We start from the raw sequence: 19960 nt of genomic DNA, 5'->3' as shown, positions 1-19960 counted from the left end.
TTTTTAAACAGTATGTGCAAAATGGTCCGTAAATAGCCTACAACAAGCTTTGGTGGCGGTTGTGAGAAATGCCGAGCTGGCCACCTGGCTGAAAGGCCACCTGCATGCCCAGCCAGTAAACTTGCTGATGGATAAAGCATAATGTGTAACACACACACACACACACACACACACACACACACACACACACACACACACACACAGAATGTATGAACAGCATCAAAGGCTGCAGGTGGCTCCATAAACACATTTCTGTCTATATTAGAATCAAACAGGTGGCTTCAGGTTTTTATGATGACAATAGCAGCTCAAAACACCAACACATCACTCCCACCTCAAGTCGAACGGGCCTGACAGCTATGGAGCTCCAAACTGTTCAATGTGAAATGAAGAAATAATTAGGAAATAAATAGTTATATTTTGGAAAATATATAAGTGAAAGAATAATTTGTGAAATAATGTAACAAAAAACTCAACTCATTATTAAAAAAAAATATTTCCAAAGAACTTCATAATAGAGATATTTATTTAACGTGCCCTTTTTCCAAAGTCTGCTTTTATTTCATGTCACTTTTTTATTTATTTAATGTTTTTTTCTGTCAGGCACTGCTTCATGTTATGCGTCATAACTTTTGTTATTAAAGCAGAAACTTAACTTTTCCCTCTAACGTTTCCAAATGGTATTATTGTTGCTGCCACCGTCAGACCAATTTTTTTTTTCCTCAGAGCTACCAACAAACTCTAACCCGGGACACACTGCATTTGATTCCAAACACACTGTAACGTAGACAGTGATCAACTATTTTATAGAATTATAATTTAATCTCATTTCTAGAAATATTTCTTAGTGCTATGACACATCCGGTAGTATTAATAAGGGGAGAAAATGCCAGAATGAAACTGACTTTTGAAAGAATGCATTTTAAAATTAAATATCTACAATGAAATAATTAATGAAAATTAATTAATGATGTTGTAGTAATGAATTGAGTTTTAATAAACTCTTCAATGATTTCAGAAGATGATAATTCATTTCTTAATTTCTAATTTGTTCAAATTCATACTCCCCCCCCCCCCCCCCCCCCCCCCCCCTCCATTAAATATTAAAATAGAGAGAGAGAAAGTAAGAAGTGCATGAATTCTAATACAGATCCAGGGTTTCATGTGGAATTTGTTGATCAAGCTATCAGGAGAGACACAATTCAAATATGTTCCCATTATAGTAATACATGTTTGCAATTATTGACTTATTGTCCTGTGAGGACACATTCTTGTCATGTTTGAGGGAAAAACCCAACATATACAAACCGGAGGATTTAACGCTCACATTTAGCTTTGAACAGCTTGTTACACCTTTAATGTTCTACTGCCCTCTGGTGGTGGTAGTTGTGAAGTGCAGCTGATATGTTCAGGATACACTGCTTCTAAAACAACATCATTAGAAGTACACAAACACACTCTTTTATGTTGACTAAACTCAATATGTATGAGTCTCTCGTGTTGTTGTTTTTAATCACTCACCAGTCATCCATCCATCGTCTACCTCTTATCCGGGGTCGCGTCGCGGGGGCAGCAGCTCCAGTAAGGAACCCCAATCTTCCCTTCTCCGGGCCACATCCTCCAGCTCCGACTGGGGGATCCTGAGGCGTTCCAGGCCAGTGAGGAGATATAATCTCTCCACCGAGTCCTGGGTCTTCCCCGGGGTCTCCTCCCAGCTGGACGTGCCTGGAACACCTCCCCAGGTGGCATCCTTACTAGATGCCCGAACCACCTCAACTGGCTCCTTTCAACGTAAAGGAGCAGCGGCTCTACTCCGAGTCTCTCGCGGATGGCTGAGCTTCTCACCCTATCTCTAAGGGAGACGCCAGCCACCCGTCTGAGAAAACCCATTTCGGCCGCTTGTACCCGTGATCTCATCAGTCAAGTAAAAGTGTTACATTAATATTACATTAACAAGTACAAAGGCACATTGTGCAGTTTGGACCATTTTAAGACAATGGTGAGTAGAAATCTTCTGTTGGTGAGTCCTTTAGGATAGCTGAGGTGCATAGATCAGTCCAAACATTACCAGGAAGGCATCAGCAGGTCCACCATGTTATTATCAGTGACGGCAGAGATGTACAGGCTGGTCGTGAGCAGGACTGCTCATTGTCACTGATGACTGCAACATCTGCGAGCTCTGGCTCATCAGCCTTATCCTGGATAAATGAATGAGTGACACTAATGGTGTCTACAAATATCAGAGAGTTGAATTACATTTTTTTTTTACTCAATTTTATGATTTCTTTCAATTTAAAATCTATTTTGTTGAGGCTAACATAAGGAAGCCATAGTTAAACTTTGTTTTCAAATGCAGACTGCAGAATCTTCTAAATATTACTCAAATATCGACAAAGTAGATGCAATTCACTGGATTTTCTTTCCGGGTTTTCCGGATCACCAGATCTACTTTTACATTCAAACTGTTATATTTGGATATACGGTATATTTATTTTCATAGCGTTATGAAAAATGAATGTCAGCCACTTGAAAATCTCATGGAGTTATGTGGTAAATTGACCATAAATTGTACATGTGTAAAACAGTTGTTAAGTGTGTGTGTGTGTGTGTGTGTGTGTGTGTGTGTGTGTGTGTGTGTGTGTGTGTGTGTGCGTGTGTGTGTGCGTGTGTGTGTGTGTGTGTGTACATGTGGTCTCAGTATTGCTTGTCTTGCCAGTAACCTGCTGGCAATTGTGGCCTTCCCTAAATACCGAAGCTGGCATTACCACACCCTCAGCACAGGCACCACAGGCTGTTCCTGACGTCAGACGCATGCACTAAAGAATAATAGAAATAAGTACAGTTACATTTATACTTTTAAGTGGTGCTTACTTAATCTCCAAAATATTTCAAATTAATCAAAAATTATAAGTTAAATTAACTCAAAAACTAAGAAAATACAGTAACTAAAAAAATGTAAGTTTACACTACTTAATCTTTTTAATTATTTTGAACATTTGGGTTTACAGTGTAGTGCTTAATGTGTATACAGAGTGCATGTTGAGTACAATCTTCTGAGCCCATATTCGGTGGCGACACAGGCAAGTGACTAGGTGTGTTTTTTCCTGCTTCCTCTTTTTATTTTAGAATATTATTAACATTTTTTTTTTCACTTCCCTCACTTTTCTCACTTGCTTTTGTCCTGTTGTTATATCAGCTGTACTCTGTATAGTCTTCAGACAAAACTATTTCTACACGGACTCAGCAACATTAAAAGGTAGGCTTTGTGTACTAATGCTGATATTAGGCCTAAGTAATATGTGTGCTCTCTGTCTGGGTATAAGTCTTAAATATGTGATATCATAGAGGTTAGATTTAATGTCTATGTATTTGCCACATGACCAATGTCTGTTAGTAAAGTACAGACAGGTTTTTTTCTAAATGAATCCTCTTTACTTCACAGAATGAAGTGGTCGCTCCTCTGTTGGCTGGTCCTGTCTTTGGTTTTTTATAACATCACCTGCCACATATGTCAAAATGCAGTTTTAAGGCAGTCTAAAAAACATGTTTCAAGCAAAATGGGTAGAAAAGGAGGTGAGAAATGTTTTTTCTTTTGGAAATATACTATTTTTGTATATCTTGAATATCAATAAATCATTTATTTGCTGTGCAGGGCTTTCAAACACCAGATCGTGTATGGAAGAAGTAAACAACGTTTTGGAAAATGGAAACGATGGTGGCCATATCGAGTAAACATTTTAATTTCATTTAAAAGAATACATACTATATTTGTTGGGGTTTGTGTGAGCACCTGTGTATGGTTATGAGTAATAAAACAATGATTCATAAGTACATGGGAGCAGTAAGTTAAGGTTAAGGTGTACAGTCGTACAGAATGTTTAAGCTTGTTTGTCCTTTCATTTTCACAAGAGCCTTGGCGACCCTGGAACAGGTTCTGGAGGAAACAGAGGTGAATGAGACGACATCCCTGTCTGTCAGTCATTTGGTGGCTGTCCTGCACAAACCCAGAGGCCCCTTCACAGGCCTTGAAATACATGCTAATGAGAATGAGGTAAGAATGCTAGTAGCATAGCCTTGGAATGGCATGTCAGCAATATCCAGACTGAATGAAATATCTTGAAAACTACTGGATGGGTTGCAGACATAGTCCCCAGCTGATCCCTTGACCTTTTCTCAAGCACCACCATCAGGTTGACATTTTTGACTTAACGACTAGTTTCACGATTGCTGTAATATTGGTCACAGACATTCATGGTTCCCAGATAATGTATGACCTTGCTGTTACCCTGACTTTTCCTCTAGCCCTACCACCACCATAAGTACTTACTGGCAAATGTTAGCATGCTAACATGCACAGCTAAAGTCATGAGCATGGTAAACATAATACCTGCCTTACATCCGCATGGTAGCATTGACATTGTGAGTATACTGTATTTGCATTCCAACATTAGCATTTAGCTCAATGCTCTGCCGTGCCTCAGTACCATCTCAATGAGCTGCTACCGGGTTGTATCGGCTCATAGTCTTGTTTAATATAAAGTCGCTTTGCAACACATCCATGCATTTATATGTTTATCTATTCTGCATGCAGACAATGCTACTTACAAGAAGTCTTCCTTAATTATTATGTTTTTCATGGTGTTGAGTTTCTCTGAAGTATGTTTTCATTTATAATCACTAATATGGCTATTAGTTTTTCAACAATGACTTATCATTACCAAGGCCTATTGAACATTGTTGCAGTTGGTAAGAGAATAAGACTACTCATCCAAAAGGATGACATTATATTATGCTGTGGGCTTTTTTAATGATAGTTACTAGATCCCCCAAACGATAAATATCTTCTCTGCTTCATTCTCTGGTCAGCTGCAGGACATTACCCCAGATTGGTAGGGAGTCCCAATCAAGATGAATGTTTCACCTCAGGCGTGCTTATTGTCAGAAGTGACTATAAGCACGTAACCGTGCAACAGCTTACTGTGTTGAGTCAGTGTTGAGTCAGCCTGTTTTGAAAATTACAATTCCTTCCCTGCTGGTGATAAGGTATTCACGACTACTGCATTTGAGTCGACTACTCCCAAAAAGTAAAAAACTCCCCATCGTAAAGTCATTCAATTCAAACTCGACAAAAACAATAAAAGTAATCAAACCGTCTCAGTTAGCTATGTCCCTCCACTGCTCCAATCACCAACTCCTGTCCAGTCGTAATTGAACCCTCCTTTCATCGTGGTTTTGATAGTCGACTATTCTGTTAACAGGTACAATAATAAGGTACAAATGTATCTGTGAAAGTTGCTTTATTCTGTTACAGGTATTTACTTGGAATGTTTCTGTGTTTTGCTCTGTGCCTGATGTAGGCACGGTCAGACAAGGCTGTCCCCAACAGCAAAGTGAGTGTTCGACTGCCGAGAGAGTTGGATGCTGGATCAAACAACACGGTCATATTCTGCATGCTGACCTGGCCTGAAGCAAACTGGGTCAGAGACGACACGTTCATCTACAATTTTGTAGAAAACAATCTGAAGATCTAAAGTCCAAAAGACTATATACTCATCTTACATTGTGTTTACATTGTACACTTAAAGAACCACTCTTTTGTATTGGCTATTGGTTCATAGAATGCCGTGTAGTACACAGGGCAACACAATTCAAGCAATCCGATTGCAAACTCCCAGTTTAACCCATTTCCCTAAACCATATAATTATGTTTATGCTTTTTTATTTGTTTTTGAATAATAAAACAGACAAACGGTGCGAGTGAAACCATATATGTTGAAACCCAGCAGCCCAAATTGTCCATAATACCTTCCACACTGCTCCCTGGTTCAGCTTTGACCTGCGGTTTGTGTCATAGTTGTGGGTGCCTGCAGTATTGCAGTACAGTTGGATGTTACAGGACATTTCACATGTTCACTGTTGTTTTCATGCTCATCATAAGATTTAGATAAATGGTTGAACAAGGATCTATTTGGAAGCGGCCCGGTCTCTTGTGTAAGATAACACGCTGTATCCTCACTCCAGCTAGAGAGTCAAATGTTATAATAACAAATATTTATAATGGCTAAATATATTTTAATATAAAACTCAGATTATAAAAAAGAAAATCACAACAAATTGTATATATTTTATATAACTGCTACCTAATTTCAAATCTTGTTTTGGGAACTATTTCTTGCATTACACCCATTCATTTACAGAGAGTAATCAGTAACCAGGGGAACACAGGGAACATGTCCTTGTTTTCATGTGTCAGTAACATGTTAGTGGTGTCACGGTGTTATTTCAGCGAGCAGAGGCCGTCTGAAACCAGCGTGGTCTAGTTACTCAATACAGTAACATAAACGTTTTTATGTTGACATTTTTGGAAATACATCAACTTAAAATGTACTTAAAATTCATGCAATGCTTCGCTTTATTTCTTTGGTTAAGGAAACAAATCCACCCTATTACATTGACTTTGTGAGCAGTATGAGCTCCTCTCTACCGGCTGCATGATTCAGGAAGTGGACTGGGTGCGCCTCAGAAGAGTGAACAAGGTTTTGGCTCAGTTGATAAAAAGAGTTACTCTGTGGAAAGTTGCAAATCTGCATTATAGCAGGACAGAGCTCATTTCCCAAACTAAATGACTTAATATGTTCAAGCTCATCGATGTTGGAATAGCCACATAGTTTCTTCTCCAACTGGCCACCAGCTACACCTTTTAACCACAGGAGGACAAACTGTCACGTGAAGTGAGACGCATAGGGCACAGGTTCATTCTTTAGAACATGCTGATGATATGACCAGCATTGTTTTATTTCATTCATGTACTAAAGCTTAGCACTATGTGATACAATTAGAGCTACTCAAACAACAACATTTGTTTTCTATGTTATCAAATGTAGATAATATGGTATTAGAGGACACCTAGAGCTGCTGTTGAATGTAATTAGAAACACTATTGTAGTTATCTTACCCATGCACTGTTGTTGTGTGTTTTTCTTTTACTTCCTCACTGTCAAAAAGGTCTCTCACGTCACTATGTTGTACAACTGTTCAACAAGCACAGGCAGAAATCCTTCACAAAGAGGAAGAGATGTCAATTTCTGACAAAATACAATATCCTCAAATGCAATCGTACTGCAAATCATGCAATAACCAAAAGTTTATTCTGGAGTAGAAGAAGTTGCTCTTTTGCTATTCGTGATTGCATCCTGCGGTAACATGCAAAACATAATTAGTTGTAAACGTTTCTATGAAGGAAAGTGTGTACAGCAATACTGACAGACTGATAATATGAAGCAGTGAAGAGGATCACAGGGGGACTTGTTCCTTTAAACACAATACAGGTACTTCAGGAGTGATCAAGTGTTACACACTAATTCTCTTGCTTAATGTGTCAAACTAATTGACTGCCTGTATGTTGTACTGTAGACCCTATGGGGAGCCTCGGATGAGTTATATGAGAGCAGACTGGTTGGCCTGAGTGTGCGGGGAAAGAAGATCTCAGGACTACAGGAGCGTGTCAACATCACAGTCGCTCTTTCTGTAAACGTAAATACAGCTTCATTCCACAAATCATTTACTTTAACCTTAACCTTTGTAATGTTGTAGAGTTGAACAAACATCCACACATACAGTTTGTACAATATTGTAAACATGTTGTATTGTCGTGTCACAGGAGAACCAGGTGCCCAGCTGTGTATTCTTTAACTTTTCAACAAAGGGTGAGTATAAAGAACAACGACTTGTTGGCTTCAGTGTGGTTTCACACACGACCAGCAAAGTGAGTTGATGTAATTCAAAAGTGTCAAGATCATTTATATAATGGATATTATGGATAATGTTCTTTCTGTCTGTTTGATTAACCTACCAGACTTTAGCAATCATGGCTGCCTAAGCATGTGGGAACGTGGTCAGAGCCACATCACCTGCTCCTGTGACCACCTCACATACTTCGGCGTGCTCATGGTAGGCTTGGCCTTCGTCATCAAATAAATATAGTGGATAGCCGGATTGCATGAGATCTTGCATTTCAGCCTGCTGGAGTGTCATTACCAGCCACGACAGGATGTGGCACACAAGTTTAAAATATCCAATTCTGCACACTGTGACTTTAGATAAAAAGTGCAATGACGTATGAAGTATTATCAGCACAGTGTCCTGGTAAATTGAAGTATTATCACAAATAGAAGTGGGCATTAAACACAAGGATGTTTTATCGTTATTACATAACATACTGATAAATCAACACAAGGTATTTAATACTGAAGCTGGTGAGAATAGAGCTTATTTAAACTACATTATATGCATTTGACTAGTTTAATTTGTAACTATGTATCCTAATTTATAAGATTATCATAGTTAAATGTGTAATCCTAATCTGCTCTGTCAAATAAATGTAATAAAGTAAAAAGACAAACTTCCCTGTAAAACACAGACTTTGTGCTTTGTCTCCAGGTGTCGTCTCCGGCCCTCTCAACTACACACCTGAAGATTCTCACATACATCACTCTGATTGGCTGTAGTCTTTCTCTCTTTGCCCTGGTCATCACTGTTCTGCTCTTCATCACTTATAGGTCATTTAATTTCATCCCTCCTGACCTTCCTCACATATCTTCATCAGCCTCCTTCTGTCTTTCTTCCTTCACTTCTTCAGCTCTTCTTCCTCCCTTGTTTGTTCACGTGGAGGTGACCAGTATGTGTGTTCCAGTGATGGAGAGGAATGGAGGCAACAGTGAAGAGTTTAACATCCTGGCTGGGGTGTTGCAAGGGGACACCCCAGCCACAGGACACTGCCCCCTTCCTCTTCATCATAGTCCTAAATTATTCGCTCAGGAAGGCCATCAGTGGACGGGAGCTAGAACTTGGCCTCACAATAACACCTAGGAGGTCGAGACGACACCCCGCTCTAGTCCTAACGGACCTGGACTATGCGGATGACATCAGTCTGCTCTCTGACCGTGTAGAGCAAGCACAGGAACTCCTGGGCAGAGTAGAGACAGAGTGCGCCAAGGTTGGCCTTCAGCTAAATGCCAAGAAAACTGAGTTCATAACATATAACATCCCCCCGGACCATCCACCTCTAAAAACAACAGGAGGCACTGCTCTAAAGGAAGTCAATGATTTCAAATACCTGGGCTCATGGGTCAACTCGTCCGAGCAAGACCTTAAAGTGAGGAAGGCGCTTGCATAGAGGGCTCTGAACGGCATGACCTGTGTGTGGAACTCCTACCTCCCCGACAAATGAAACTCAGCTTCTTCCATGCAACAGTGGAGTCTGTTCTCCTGTATGGCAGTGAATGCTGGACCCTGAAGCCCACCCTGCAGAAATCCCTAGATGGGTGCTACACGAGATGTGGTACTTGGCATCAACAAGGATGAGTATGTCACCAACACGCACTTGTATGGGGGGGCGCTAAGGGTGGGCGAGAGCGGTCAGGAGAATGAGGCTGGCAGGTCACTGCCAGAGACACCAAGAGCTGCCAGCCAGCAAACTTGTGCTGTGGGAGCCAACACACGGGCACCGATCACGAGGGCGTCCCGCAATAACATACGTGGATGTACTCAGGAAAGATGCGGGAGCAAAAAATACTGGCGAGCTAGCCAGATGCATGGAGGATCAGGATGACTGGAAGCACCGATGGAGGGCCCGTCTGAGGACGACCTAGTAGTAGTTGTTTCACTATTTCTTGCTGCACTTGCTTAACGCCTCTGTCCATTTGTTGCTTTATTTGTCACTTTCCTTCTTTCCATTACTTCAAAATGCAATGTGCTCTTCTTCCTCCTTTATTCTCAAATTCTCTCCTTCTGACAGTAAATGTCATCAATTCTTCATTTCTGCCTCCACTTTACATGACATAATTTTAGCGCCATCATTATATAACCATGAAATCTGCAAATAATTGAACACTTACCACAGATCAATTCTCCTCCAGAAAAGTCAGGGCAGATGTCTCTATGAAGGTCCACATCAACCTCGCCCTCGCCCTGTTCCTCCTCAACCTGCACTTCCTCCCCAGCCAAACGGTGGCAGGACTGTCCTCCACTGGCCTTTGCCTTTACATGGCCCTTGCTCTTCACTACTTCCTGCTGGCCACCTTCAGCTGGATGGCCCTGGAGGGGTTCCACCTCTACCTTCTCTTAGTCAAAGTCTTCAACATTTATATCAGGAGATACTTGATCAAACTCAGCGTGGTGGGATGGGGTGAGTCGCCAAGGCCAGGCTCCTACAAGTCAACAAACTCTCTTCAGATTTTTCACTTAAGTAGAAGTAGCAATAGTACAGTGTATAAGTCCTGCCTTTAAAATGTTACTACAAAGGTAATAGCATCAAAATTGTACTTAAAGTACCAAAAGTAAAAGTACTCATTCTGTACCACGGCTCATTTCAGAATAATAATATATATATATATTGGATTATTGGATTCTAATTATTGACACAGGTTGCAGCTGATACATGTGGGGTTTAGTTTTTGCTGCCAGCTTGTGAATTTTACCACGGGATCAATACAGTCTGTTCTTCATCCAATACATCATAAATTATTCGTTGATTATATTTTGTAATATGAATCTGAGTCTGCAAAGCAACTAAAGTAACAAATACATGCAGTGCAGTGAAAAGTAAATGTGGTGGAGTAGAGCTATAAAGTAGCTCAAGATGTAAATACTCAAGTAAAGTGCACAAAGACTGTACTTAAGTACAGTATCTCAGTAAATGTACTTAGTTACTTCCCACCACTGCCCTTAAGTGAAAGGATTGACCTCTTGTTTAACCCTTGGGTTTCAGGAACGCCTGCAGTCATTGTGTTGCTGGTGGTCATCATCGACAGAAGCTCGTACGGTCGTGTCCCTCTGGACTCTTCTAACCCTAACGGCACGGAAATGTAAGGGAGAAGCTGGAACATATTTGCAAGCATGTACAATCTAAACTAATAATTCACTTATATGTATTAAGTGTATTGCATGTGCATTAGCGTTTCTGTGTATTTGAATGTATTTGGAAATGGTGCACAAACCCCCTTTACAGTGACAGCTGCTATTACACATGATTGAATAGCTGGGATGTATTGATTCTATTTCCTGAACCAAAAACCTTGAGTTGAGACACTGAGTCCCGAGGGACACTTTAAAATACATGGAGCGCCTGAATTGGCATTTTTATTACAGAATTCATATTCAATTTTTCAGTGTATGAGATCAAACCCTTATTGTACTTTCTCTTTGTTTTTGTAGATGCTATATAGGCAATACCACAGTGAAGATGGTGACTACAGTGGGAGTGTTTGGCTTGGTCTTCGTCTTTAATGTGATCATGTTAGGGGTGACAGTCAGACGCGTTCTGAGTCTCCGTCACAGCAAAGAGGTTTGTGTCAATCTGCACTCCTTGTCTTTAAAAATGATCTTCAAAGGAAAAGGTCTCATGATATTATTTATATTTTTTGCTTATCCATATCCCATTAAAGCAAAACCAACAACCAATGGATACTGTACAATCAAACACTGTCTGTGTATTCCTCTGTGCCACAGAGTTCCATTTTTATCCAAAATCTATTCAAACACATAAATGAGCCGCCCATGAACACACACGCTGCAGTTTATTTTTGACTCAACCACACGTACACTGACCCTCTGCTCTAAACACTCACCAGAACGTGTATTAATATGTGGCTGAAGATAGTCCCTGACAATGCACTACTTACTCCTGTGTGTGTTATGTTTGCTAAAAGCTACAGTGGCCAGCTGCTGCAGGAATATTCTGGGTCTTGTCTTAAAATCAAACTATATATTTGAGACCTTCGGTATGAACCAATGGGCTTGGGTCTGAGTGCCACAGACAGGGAAGGGAAGTTCTGATAAACCTCCTGACACCACGTTTGTTTTGGTCTTTTCATGGGATCTGTTGATAATAAAGAGAATATCACCTGCCTCATTCTTTATCTGTATCTGATATTTAAAGGTTACATTTCCCTTTTGAATAATAAGCAATTATTGTCTAATCTCTGTTTGCTAATATGATGACCTTTCATTCTGGTACATTTGTTTATCACTATTTCTAATCATAGTTGTCTCCCCTGCACATACAGTCTGTAGAAGCTACTGTCTCTCATAGAAAGCACTCATGACATAACATGAACATGTTTTCTATATTTGTGTACTGTTCTCAAAAGCATTTTTGATATTCCCTCCAGACGACATACTTTGCAAGGTCTCCACTTGGTTATTTCTTATTTTCTCTGACTCTATATTTTGCTTGTCAGTTTGGGCAGAGTGACTCTAACAGAGCCAAGAAGGACATCTGCAGCCTGCTGGGAGTCACCACTCTGCTGGGCGTTACCTGGGGCCTGATCTTCTTCTCCTTTGGCTACCTGACCACTCCTGTCCTCTACCTCTTCTGCATCCTCAACTCACTGCAAGGTCAGCACAGCCTGCTTCCACATGCTCAGCTCTGTGTGCAGATGTTACTGTTAATATGACATATTTCAATGACACTCGTGGTTGGTACATTCAGGATGGGGTACAATAGTGTGTTACTTTCATGAATACAGAAAGCTAAACATAGCTGATTCACATGTTTATGTTAAGGTTAAGAGCAGGGACTGTAATGTGTTGTCCACGCCAGACCATACAGGGCAACCTGGGAAACTCCCACTGTCAATGTGTAATGGAAACACAACATGGATGACTTCACAATAAATTGTCAGTCTCTGTTTTCATCCAATCCTATTGAAAACTGACAAGATCATTCAAATACAGATATAATAATATTTGATGTGTAATGGATATTGGCCTGACTATTTGTATATTGACAAACATGACATGACAAATTCAGATTGTTCCTCAGTGGTATCTGCATGTGTTGCATGATTCTGTACTCCTGTGCTCTCTCTTGTCACTCAGGTTTCTTAATTTTCCTGTGGTTTGCGATGTCTTTGAGAAAGACTGGAAACCCATCTATCAAGATGAGTAATGAAACACGCAGCACCAACAGCTGAGCCTAAACCACACCTGTCAACCCTCCCGTTTTTCCCAGGATTATCCCGTATTTTTACTTCTATCCCGTTTTTCTCTCGTTTAAATATTTTCCCGTAATTATCCTGTATTTTTAACCTTTCAAAAAAAAAAAATAGGCCTAATTAAAAAAAGTGTACAGTGGCCTCCGATAGAGCAGGTGGCAGTATTATGTTTAACTTTGGCTGAAAAACGCTATCCGCCAGTAAACACACAGAAGAAGAAAACAGGAACAATAACACAGAAGAAGACGAGAACATATGGATGAGAGTCACAGTGAACGGGAGATAGATGGAGACGCAGTTGTACCTGCCAAACAAGTTCAAACTTTATGTAAGTAACTAGACAAATGAGAGGAGACCTTCCCTTATTTATTAAAAGTAGAGTTGGGCAAACTCGTGCTTTTTGTAAAGTGTGCCATTCAGATGTTAGCATTGCACACGGCAGAATAAGCGATGTTCACCAGCAAGAAAAATCATCCAAGCACAAGCACAAGAGGCACAAAACATACTCTGTCAATGACTTCATGTGTGACAAGAACTGTGTCGGAGGCAGACCAAGTGACCAAAGCTGAGGTAAAGATGTTGATGCTTTGCGGCAAAAATAATGTAGCCTTCAGCTTCTGCGATGATTTCAGTCGCAGTGTAGCGGACATGTTTCCCAACTCTGCCATCGCAAGGAAGTCCTCGTCGGGGAAAACAAAAGCCACACAACTCATCAATCATCAAATAAATTGATGATAATAACTAATAAATAAAACAAGCAATACATACTTTAAATAAACATGTATTTTCTGAATGTATATACCCGTCCCTTATGTGTTTACGTTTACATTGGTGGCTGAGAGCTATTAAAATATGGGCGGAGTCCGGCAAACAATTTCCCTTATTTTGAAATTCCAATGTTGACAGGTATGGCCTAAACCCAAAACACCAAGACATTCCCCTCTTGTGTGTGTGTGTGTGTGTGTGTGTGTGTGTGTGTGTGTGTGTGTGTGTGTGTGTGTGTGTGTGTGTGTGTGTGTGTGTGTGTGTGTGTGTGTGTGTGTGTGTGTGTGTGTGTGTGCGTTTGCCCGGGGGCATTTATACAGGAATACTGTACAGTTTGCCATTATTATTTCTGGTTTAGATCATGATTTTCATTTACAACAATGTACAAGCAAGTAGAAGCAAGCTTGCTTGCTAGAGCTAACTTAGGCAGGTGACTGATAAAATTCACAGTTTTAGTGGTATATTTTTTAAACACTGTTGTTAAAGTCATACCCTGGTGGTCTGTTCACAAATATGTGAACGGGAATATAATGTGCAAACTACTTACAGATCGCCAAGAATGTAGATTCAAACCATGCAATGTCTTGGTGTAATTGTCACACTTTAAAAAACTGTGCATCTTGAATTCCTTCTCAAGAAAGAACGTGCAGAATACAAGTTGAGAGGATGTCATTTATGTCCTGTTTGATCTCCACTAAACTTCAGGGCCTCGTGGAAGTGTATCATCACCCACCACAATCCTTAAGGCACCCTTAATTGTCTGTATGAGACTCCAATATAAACCCATCCGCGGCAATATTAGACGGTCGGAGAAACTGCCCACTTTTACTATGTCCACGCAGGGAGGCGGTCGGTGTGGATGGATGCGTCATAAGAACACAGGACCTTCACCCAGGAGATCACTGTTTGTGTCCCATGTGAAGCCAAAACTGAATATTGACTTATTTTAAGTTACATATGCAAATTAACCAACGTCATGTACGTTACGTAATAAATGTACTTATTTTAACCTGAACCACGATCTTTTCCTAAATGGTAAATTACGGTGGTCGACAAAGGCAAATGCGTTACAACGACCCAAAACATTATTAGGTGAAATGCAGCTTCAAAAAAATTATGCAAACTAAAAAACACAAACATGCAAAAACACATGCAAATGAAGAAACATCTAGACCAACAAAAAGTACTGCAAATACAGAATGCTCTGCAAGAAGCACCTGTGTGCCATGACAAGTCTAAATGTCTGTAGTGAAGCAGGTCTATATCACAAACATTGGTATGCTTAGGATACATTTTTAATCACACTTAACATTAACATTATTGCTCTTCCCCTGGTTATGTATTGCCCATACTGTGGAATAGAACTAGCAGGACATAATGGATGTTTCTGTGTCTCTTGTAACAACAACATTCCATGTTTGGCAACATTTCTAGAAGATGTTAGTCTTAAAGTCAAACATTTCACTCGAGTTTAAATGTCGTATTTGTGCATGATTTAGTTACTGAATTTGGATCATTTCATTGTCGGCCACCGTAGTAAATGGTGCAGACTCCACATTGTGTCCCGATGTGATCTGATGGAGTGCAGTGGGAGAACATAGGTTCTCTGAGAGTGTACATCCTGTGGCCTGAGCCTTCAGACAGAATCTATGGTATATTGCATTTGAAATTGGTTACTGATGTTCATCATGTATATATTAAACATCTTTTTCACAATGTCAATGTGTGTGTGTGTATCTATATTGTGTTATGCAGGTTTTACCTTTAATAATTAAAACTAAAGCCTGTACAACTGGAAACTTTACAGTCTTCAGTGGTTGTCCAAACCTTTAGGTTATTGTACATGATATCACATTTCTGTTCACAAACCTGGTTTACTGTAGCAGTGGAATTTAGACTGTGACATTAGCACACACATGTATGTGTCTTGGTGTCGGACTTCAAATAACCCTTTAGGTCAGGGGTCGGCAACCTGTGGCTCAGGAGCCACATGCGGCTCTTTAACCTCTCTGTAGTGGCTCCCTGTAGCTTTGACAAAACAAACATGGAACATGTATGTGTTGTTGCACAGTGGACGATCCTTCAAAGGGAACTCCTCTTATCTTGGAGTTCCAGGTGATATTGTGACGCTGAAATAAAATATATTTTTAAACATTTTGTTCACTAAAGAATGCGTCACATTCTACTGCGTCTACGGGCGCGGCACCTTCCCCTGCAGGGGGCTCCTCTTGAGTTGCAGACCCCCACCTAACTCTGTATGCCATGGATAAAACCAAAAGAAGAAAAGTCTCGGAGCAAAATAGATTAAAATAAATTGTGCGTGGACAGATACGTTTGCTTTTACTGCCAACGATGCTGGTTTACCTGCGTGCTCCATATGTGGTGAGAAATGGTCAAACAACAGAAAATGTGATGTTGAAAGACATTTCAAGAACAAACACGCAGCATTTGCTGAAAAGTACCGAGCTGGAGATGCGTGAAAAAATTAGAGATGAGTCTTCGTCTATGAAGCCATCACCACCACCACGTAGACATAATGACCTGTTTATGTTTACTCTTTTTAAGCTAATAGGCTGCTTTTTATATTATATTCATTTGATTTGATTCAACACATATGGACAGCACTGAAATAGACTGCATAGTTCTGTTAATGTCTTTCAAAGTCTGTCTAAACATGCCACTGTATGTTTTCCTCCTCTTCACAAGAGTTTGCTGTTTTGCTTTGTTAAAACAGATGAAAATAGCAATAAGATCTCAACAGTTTCTTTTATTGTCATTCTGTAATTTCATAAATGCAACAAATATAGTATAACTATATATAAAGCTATAAGCTGTGTTATTTTCCAACAGTTATCAAATATGTTTTGTGGCTCCAGACAAATCTTTTTAGTGGAAGAAGCGGAAAAATGGCTCTTTAGATAGTGAAGGTTGCCGACACCTGCTTTAGGTGGAACTGCATGAAAGATTTTCCTCCAACAATATGGTGTAAGATAAAAAGCTCTCACTTTTCATTTTTTCATTTCGTTTCTGTATTGTTACCATTTGGAGACTTGACCTCACATTTGTCTTTGTTGTTGAGATGAGAAAAGAAAAATAAACAAAGAAAACGTAATTCACTTGTTGCTGTAATGAGTTGAACTCCTTTGATTTCTTTAAAATGAAATATATTACAGTTAAAATCAAGTGCAAGTCTTTGATCAAGTGTTGATCTGCTTAGTTCATTTTTTACTTCTTTTTTTTTACCACTGTTGGAATCTGTAGAGTAAATTAATATTTGTGGGTATTTGATTTAATCAAGCAGTAAAGGAACAGCAGAAATACAGTATATAAACTTTGCTCTGTTTTGTTTCTTTTGTCCAAAGCATTTTCTTTTGGATGTGATTTAACTTACAGCTGAGGTACACTGAATATATTGGCATTAAAATGTAGATGGATTTTTGCTTTTTATTTATTCCATCAGGAAGTAACAATGTTTTCCACTCTCACTCTGCCTCCTCTGTCCTGGGAGGATGAATACCAGAGCCAGTTGCCACCCTTGGACTGGAATGTCATCTCAGGTGTCAGTTCTTCAGGTGTCTCTTCCCCAGGGGCCTCTTCCTCAGGGACTTCTTCATCGCCATCTGTTGACTGGTCAGTCTTATAAAAGTCTTGATTGAAATCATAATCGATGTTGTCTTCCATTTCTGAGACATCCTCCATCTGGTTCAAAACTGTGGTCAAGAACCTCTCTGATAATCACTTAATCGGTCACTCATTGTGCTTACAGAGTAAAATGAGAGCAAGGCACAAATAAAAGCTATATATAGGGGGTGTGTGTATATGATATACATATTTTTTTTGTAGAAGATATGATACATTGTTTAGTCTGGAAGGTGTGGATAGACACATGAGCGCGGGAAAAGACATCTAATTGCCACGTCCATCTTCAGCTATAATAATGTGTTTAGTTTCTTCTCTCTGTGCCTTGTCAACATGGATTTCATATTTTCCTGCAGTTAATAACTAATTAAGATGTCAGGTGTGTGTGTGTGTGTGTGTGTGTGTGTGTGTGTGTGTGTGTGTGTGTGTGTGTGTGTGTGTGTGTGTGTGTGTGTGTGTGTGTGGGTGTGTGTGTGCGTGTGTGTGTGTGTGTGTGCGTGTGTGTGTGCCCAGGCGCCCAGGCGACATCCTTACTAGATGCCCGAACCACCTCAACTGGCTCCTTTCAACGCAAAGGAGCAGCGGCTCTACTCCGAGTCTCTCACGGATGGCTGAGCTTCTCACCCTATCTCTAAGGGAGACGCCAGCTACCCGTCTGAGAAAACCCATTTCGGCCGCTTGTACCCGTGATCTCGTTCTTTCGGTCATGACCCAGCCTTCATGACCATAGGTGAGGGTAGGAACGAAGATAGACCGGTAGATCGAGAGCTTTGCCTTCTGGCTCAGCTCTCTTTTCGTCACAACGGTGCGGTAAAGCGACTGCAGTACCGCCCCCGCTGCTCCGATTCTCCGGCTAATCTCGCGCTCCATCGTCCCCTCACTCGCGAACAAGACCCCGAGGTAATTGAACTCCTTCTTGGGGTAAGGGCTCATTCCCTACCCGGAGTAGGCAATCCACCGGTTTCCTGCTGAGAGCCATGGCCTCAGATTTTGAGGTGCTGATCCTCATCCCAACCGCTTCACACTCTGCTGTGAACCGATCCAGTGACTGCTGAAGGTCACAGACCGATGACTCCATCAGGACCTCATCATTTGCAAATAGCAGCGATGAGATCCTCAGGCCACCGAAATGCAACCCCTCTCCTCCACAACTACCTGTCCATGAAAATCACAAACAGGATTGGTGATAAAGCGCAGCCCTGGCGGAGGCCAACATTCACTGGGAACGAGTCCGACTTACTGAAGAGTATCCGGACCATACCTGTCCCGTATTTTTACTTGTATCCCGTTTAAATATTTTCCCGTAATTATCCCGTATTTTTAACCTTTCAAAAAAAGAAAATAGGCCTAATTAAAAAAAGTGTAAAGTGGCCTCCGATAGAGCAGGTGGCAGTATTATGTTTAACTTTAGCTGAAAAACATTATCAGCCAGTAAACACACAGAAGAAGAAAACAGGAACAATAACTAGAGTGTAAAAGTTTATTAGAATATATTAGAATAACACAGAAGGTGAAGACGAAAACATATGGATGAGTCTCAGTGAACGGGAGATAGATGTGCCTGCCAAACAAGTAAAAACTTTATGCAAGTAACTAGACAAATGAGAGGAGACCTTCCCTTATTTATTAAAAGTAGAGTCGGGCAAACTCGTGCTTTTTGTGAAGTGTGCCATTCAGATGTTAGCATCGATAGCAAGAAAAATCGTCCAAGCACAAGCCCGAGCACGCACAAACACATACACTGTCAATGACTTCATTTGTGACAAGAACTGTTTCGGAGGCAGACCAAGTGACCAAAGCTGAGGGAAAGATGTCGATGCTTTGTGCTAAAAATAATGTAGCCTTCAGCTTCTGCGATGATTTCAGTCGCAGTGTAGCGGACATGTTCCCGACTCTGACATCGCAAGGAATTCCTCGTCGGGGGAAACAAAAGCCACACAACTCATCAATCATCATTCCAATGTTGACAGGTATGATCTGGACACAACTCTCGCTTTGGGCGTACAGGGATTTGATGGCCCTCAGAAGTGACCCCCTCACCCCATACTCCCGCAGCACCTTCCACAGTATCACCCGGGGGACCCGGTCATACGCCTTCTCCAGATCCACAAAACACATGTAGACCGGATGGGCGTACTCCGAGGCCCCCTCCAGGATACTTGCGAGAGTGAAGAGTTGGTCCGTTGTCCCACAACAAGGACGGCATCTGCATTGTTCCTCTTCAATCAGAGGTTTGACTATCGACCGAACCCTCCTTTCCAGCACCTTAGAGTAGACTTTACCAGGGAGGCTGAAAAGTGTGATACCCCTGTAGTTGGCACACACTCTCTGGTCCCCCTTTTTGAATAAGGGAACCACCACCCCGGTCTGCCACCCCCTAGGCACTGTCCCAGACTTCCACGCAATGTTGACGAGGCGTGTCAACCAACACAGTCCCTCAACACCCAAAGCCTTCAGCATTTCTGGACGGATTTCATCAACCCCTGCGGCTTTGCCACTGTGGAGTTGTTTGACTACCTCAGTGACTTCCATCAGGGAAATTGACGATGATCCCCCATCAG

General features: G+C 40.9%; 1 protein-coding gene across 3 annotated transcripts; it reads left to right on the top strand.

The window, feature by feature from the left end:
* Positions 1–3178: 3178 nt before the first annotated feature.
* LOC115003794 (adhesion G-protein coupled receptor G1) lies at positions 3179–13109 on the top strand. Of its 3 annotated transcripts, XM_029425721.1 has the most exons (14): positions 3179–3256; positions 3443–3573; positions 3653–3728; positions 3912–4051; positions 5358–5477; positions 7414–7533; positions 7661–7706; positions 7856–7950; positions 8440–8558; positions 9918–10186; positions 10769–10865; positions 11215–11344; positions 12240–12396; positions 12880–13109. In XM_029425721.1, the coding sequence occupies exons 3-14, from the start codon at positions 3704–3706 to the stop codon at positions 12972–12974; spliced, it is 1413 nt and encodes a 470-aa protein (XP_029281581.1). In that variant the 5' UTR covers positions 3179–3256; positions 3443–3573; positions 3653–3703; the 3' UTR covers positions 12975–13109. The 3 variants fall into 3 exon arrangements, 2 of the variants coding, with proteins under 2 accessions (XP_029281581.1, XP_029281590.1); XR_003831705.1 differs by lacking the exon at positions 11215–11344 and having other exon boundaries at positions 3185–3256; positions 3910–4051; positions 12880–13013; XM_029425730.1 differs by lacking the exons at positions 9918–10186; positions 10769–10865; positions 11215–11344; positions 12240–12396; positions 12880–13109 and having other exon boundaries at positions 3185–3256; positions 3910–4051; positions 8440–8888.
* The last annotated feature ends 6851 nt before the right edge of the window (positions 13110–19960 follow it).

The sequence above is a fragment of the Cottoperca gobio genome, chromosome 3, assembly GCF_900634415.1.
Source record: "Cottoperca gobio chromosome 3, fCotGob3.1, whole genome shotgun sequence".
NCBI lineage: Eukaryota > Metazoa > Chordata > Actinopteri > Perciformes > Bovichtidae > Cottoperca > Cottoperca gobio.
This window is presented reverse-complemented; position numbering and strand designations above follow the sequence as displayed.

What these genes read in the sequence shown, in the direction of transcription:
- LOC115003794 (XM_029425721.1), top strand. Translation starts at nt 3,704, where the DNA reads ATGGAAACGATGGTGGCCATATCGA. An exon ending in CTTTAACTTTTCAACAAAGG is followed by an intron (nt 7,707 to 7,855) that starts GTGAGTATAAAG and finishes TTAACCTACCAG; the next exon opens with ACTTTAGCAATCATGGCTGC. An exon ending in CTGCTCTTCATCACTTATAG is followed by an intron (nt 8,559 to 9,917) that starts GTCATTTAATTT and finishes ATTCTCCTCCAG; the next exon opens with AAAAGTCAGGGCAGATGTCT.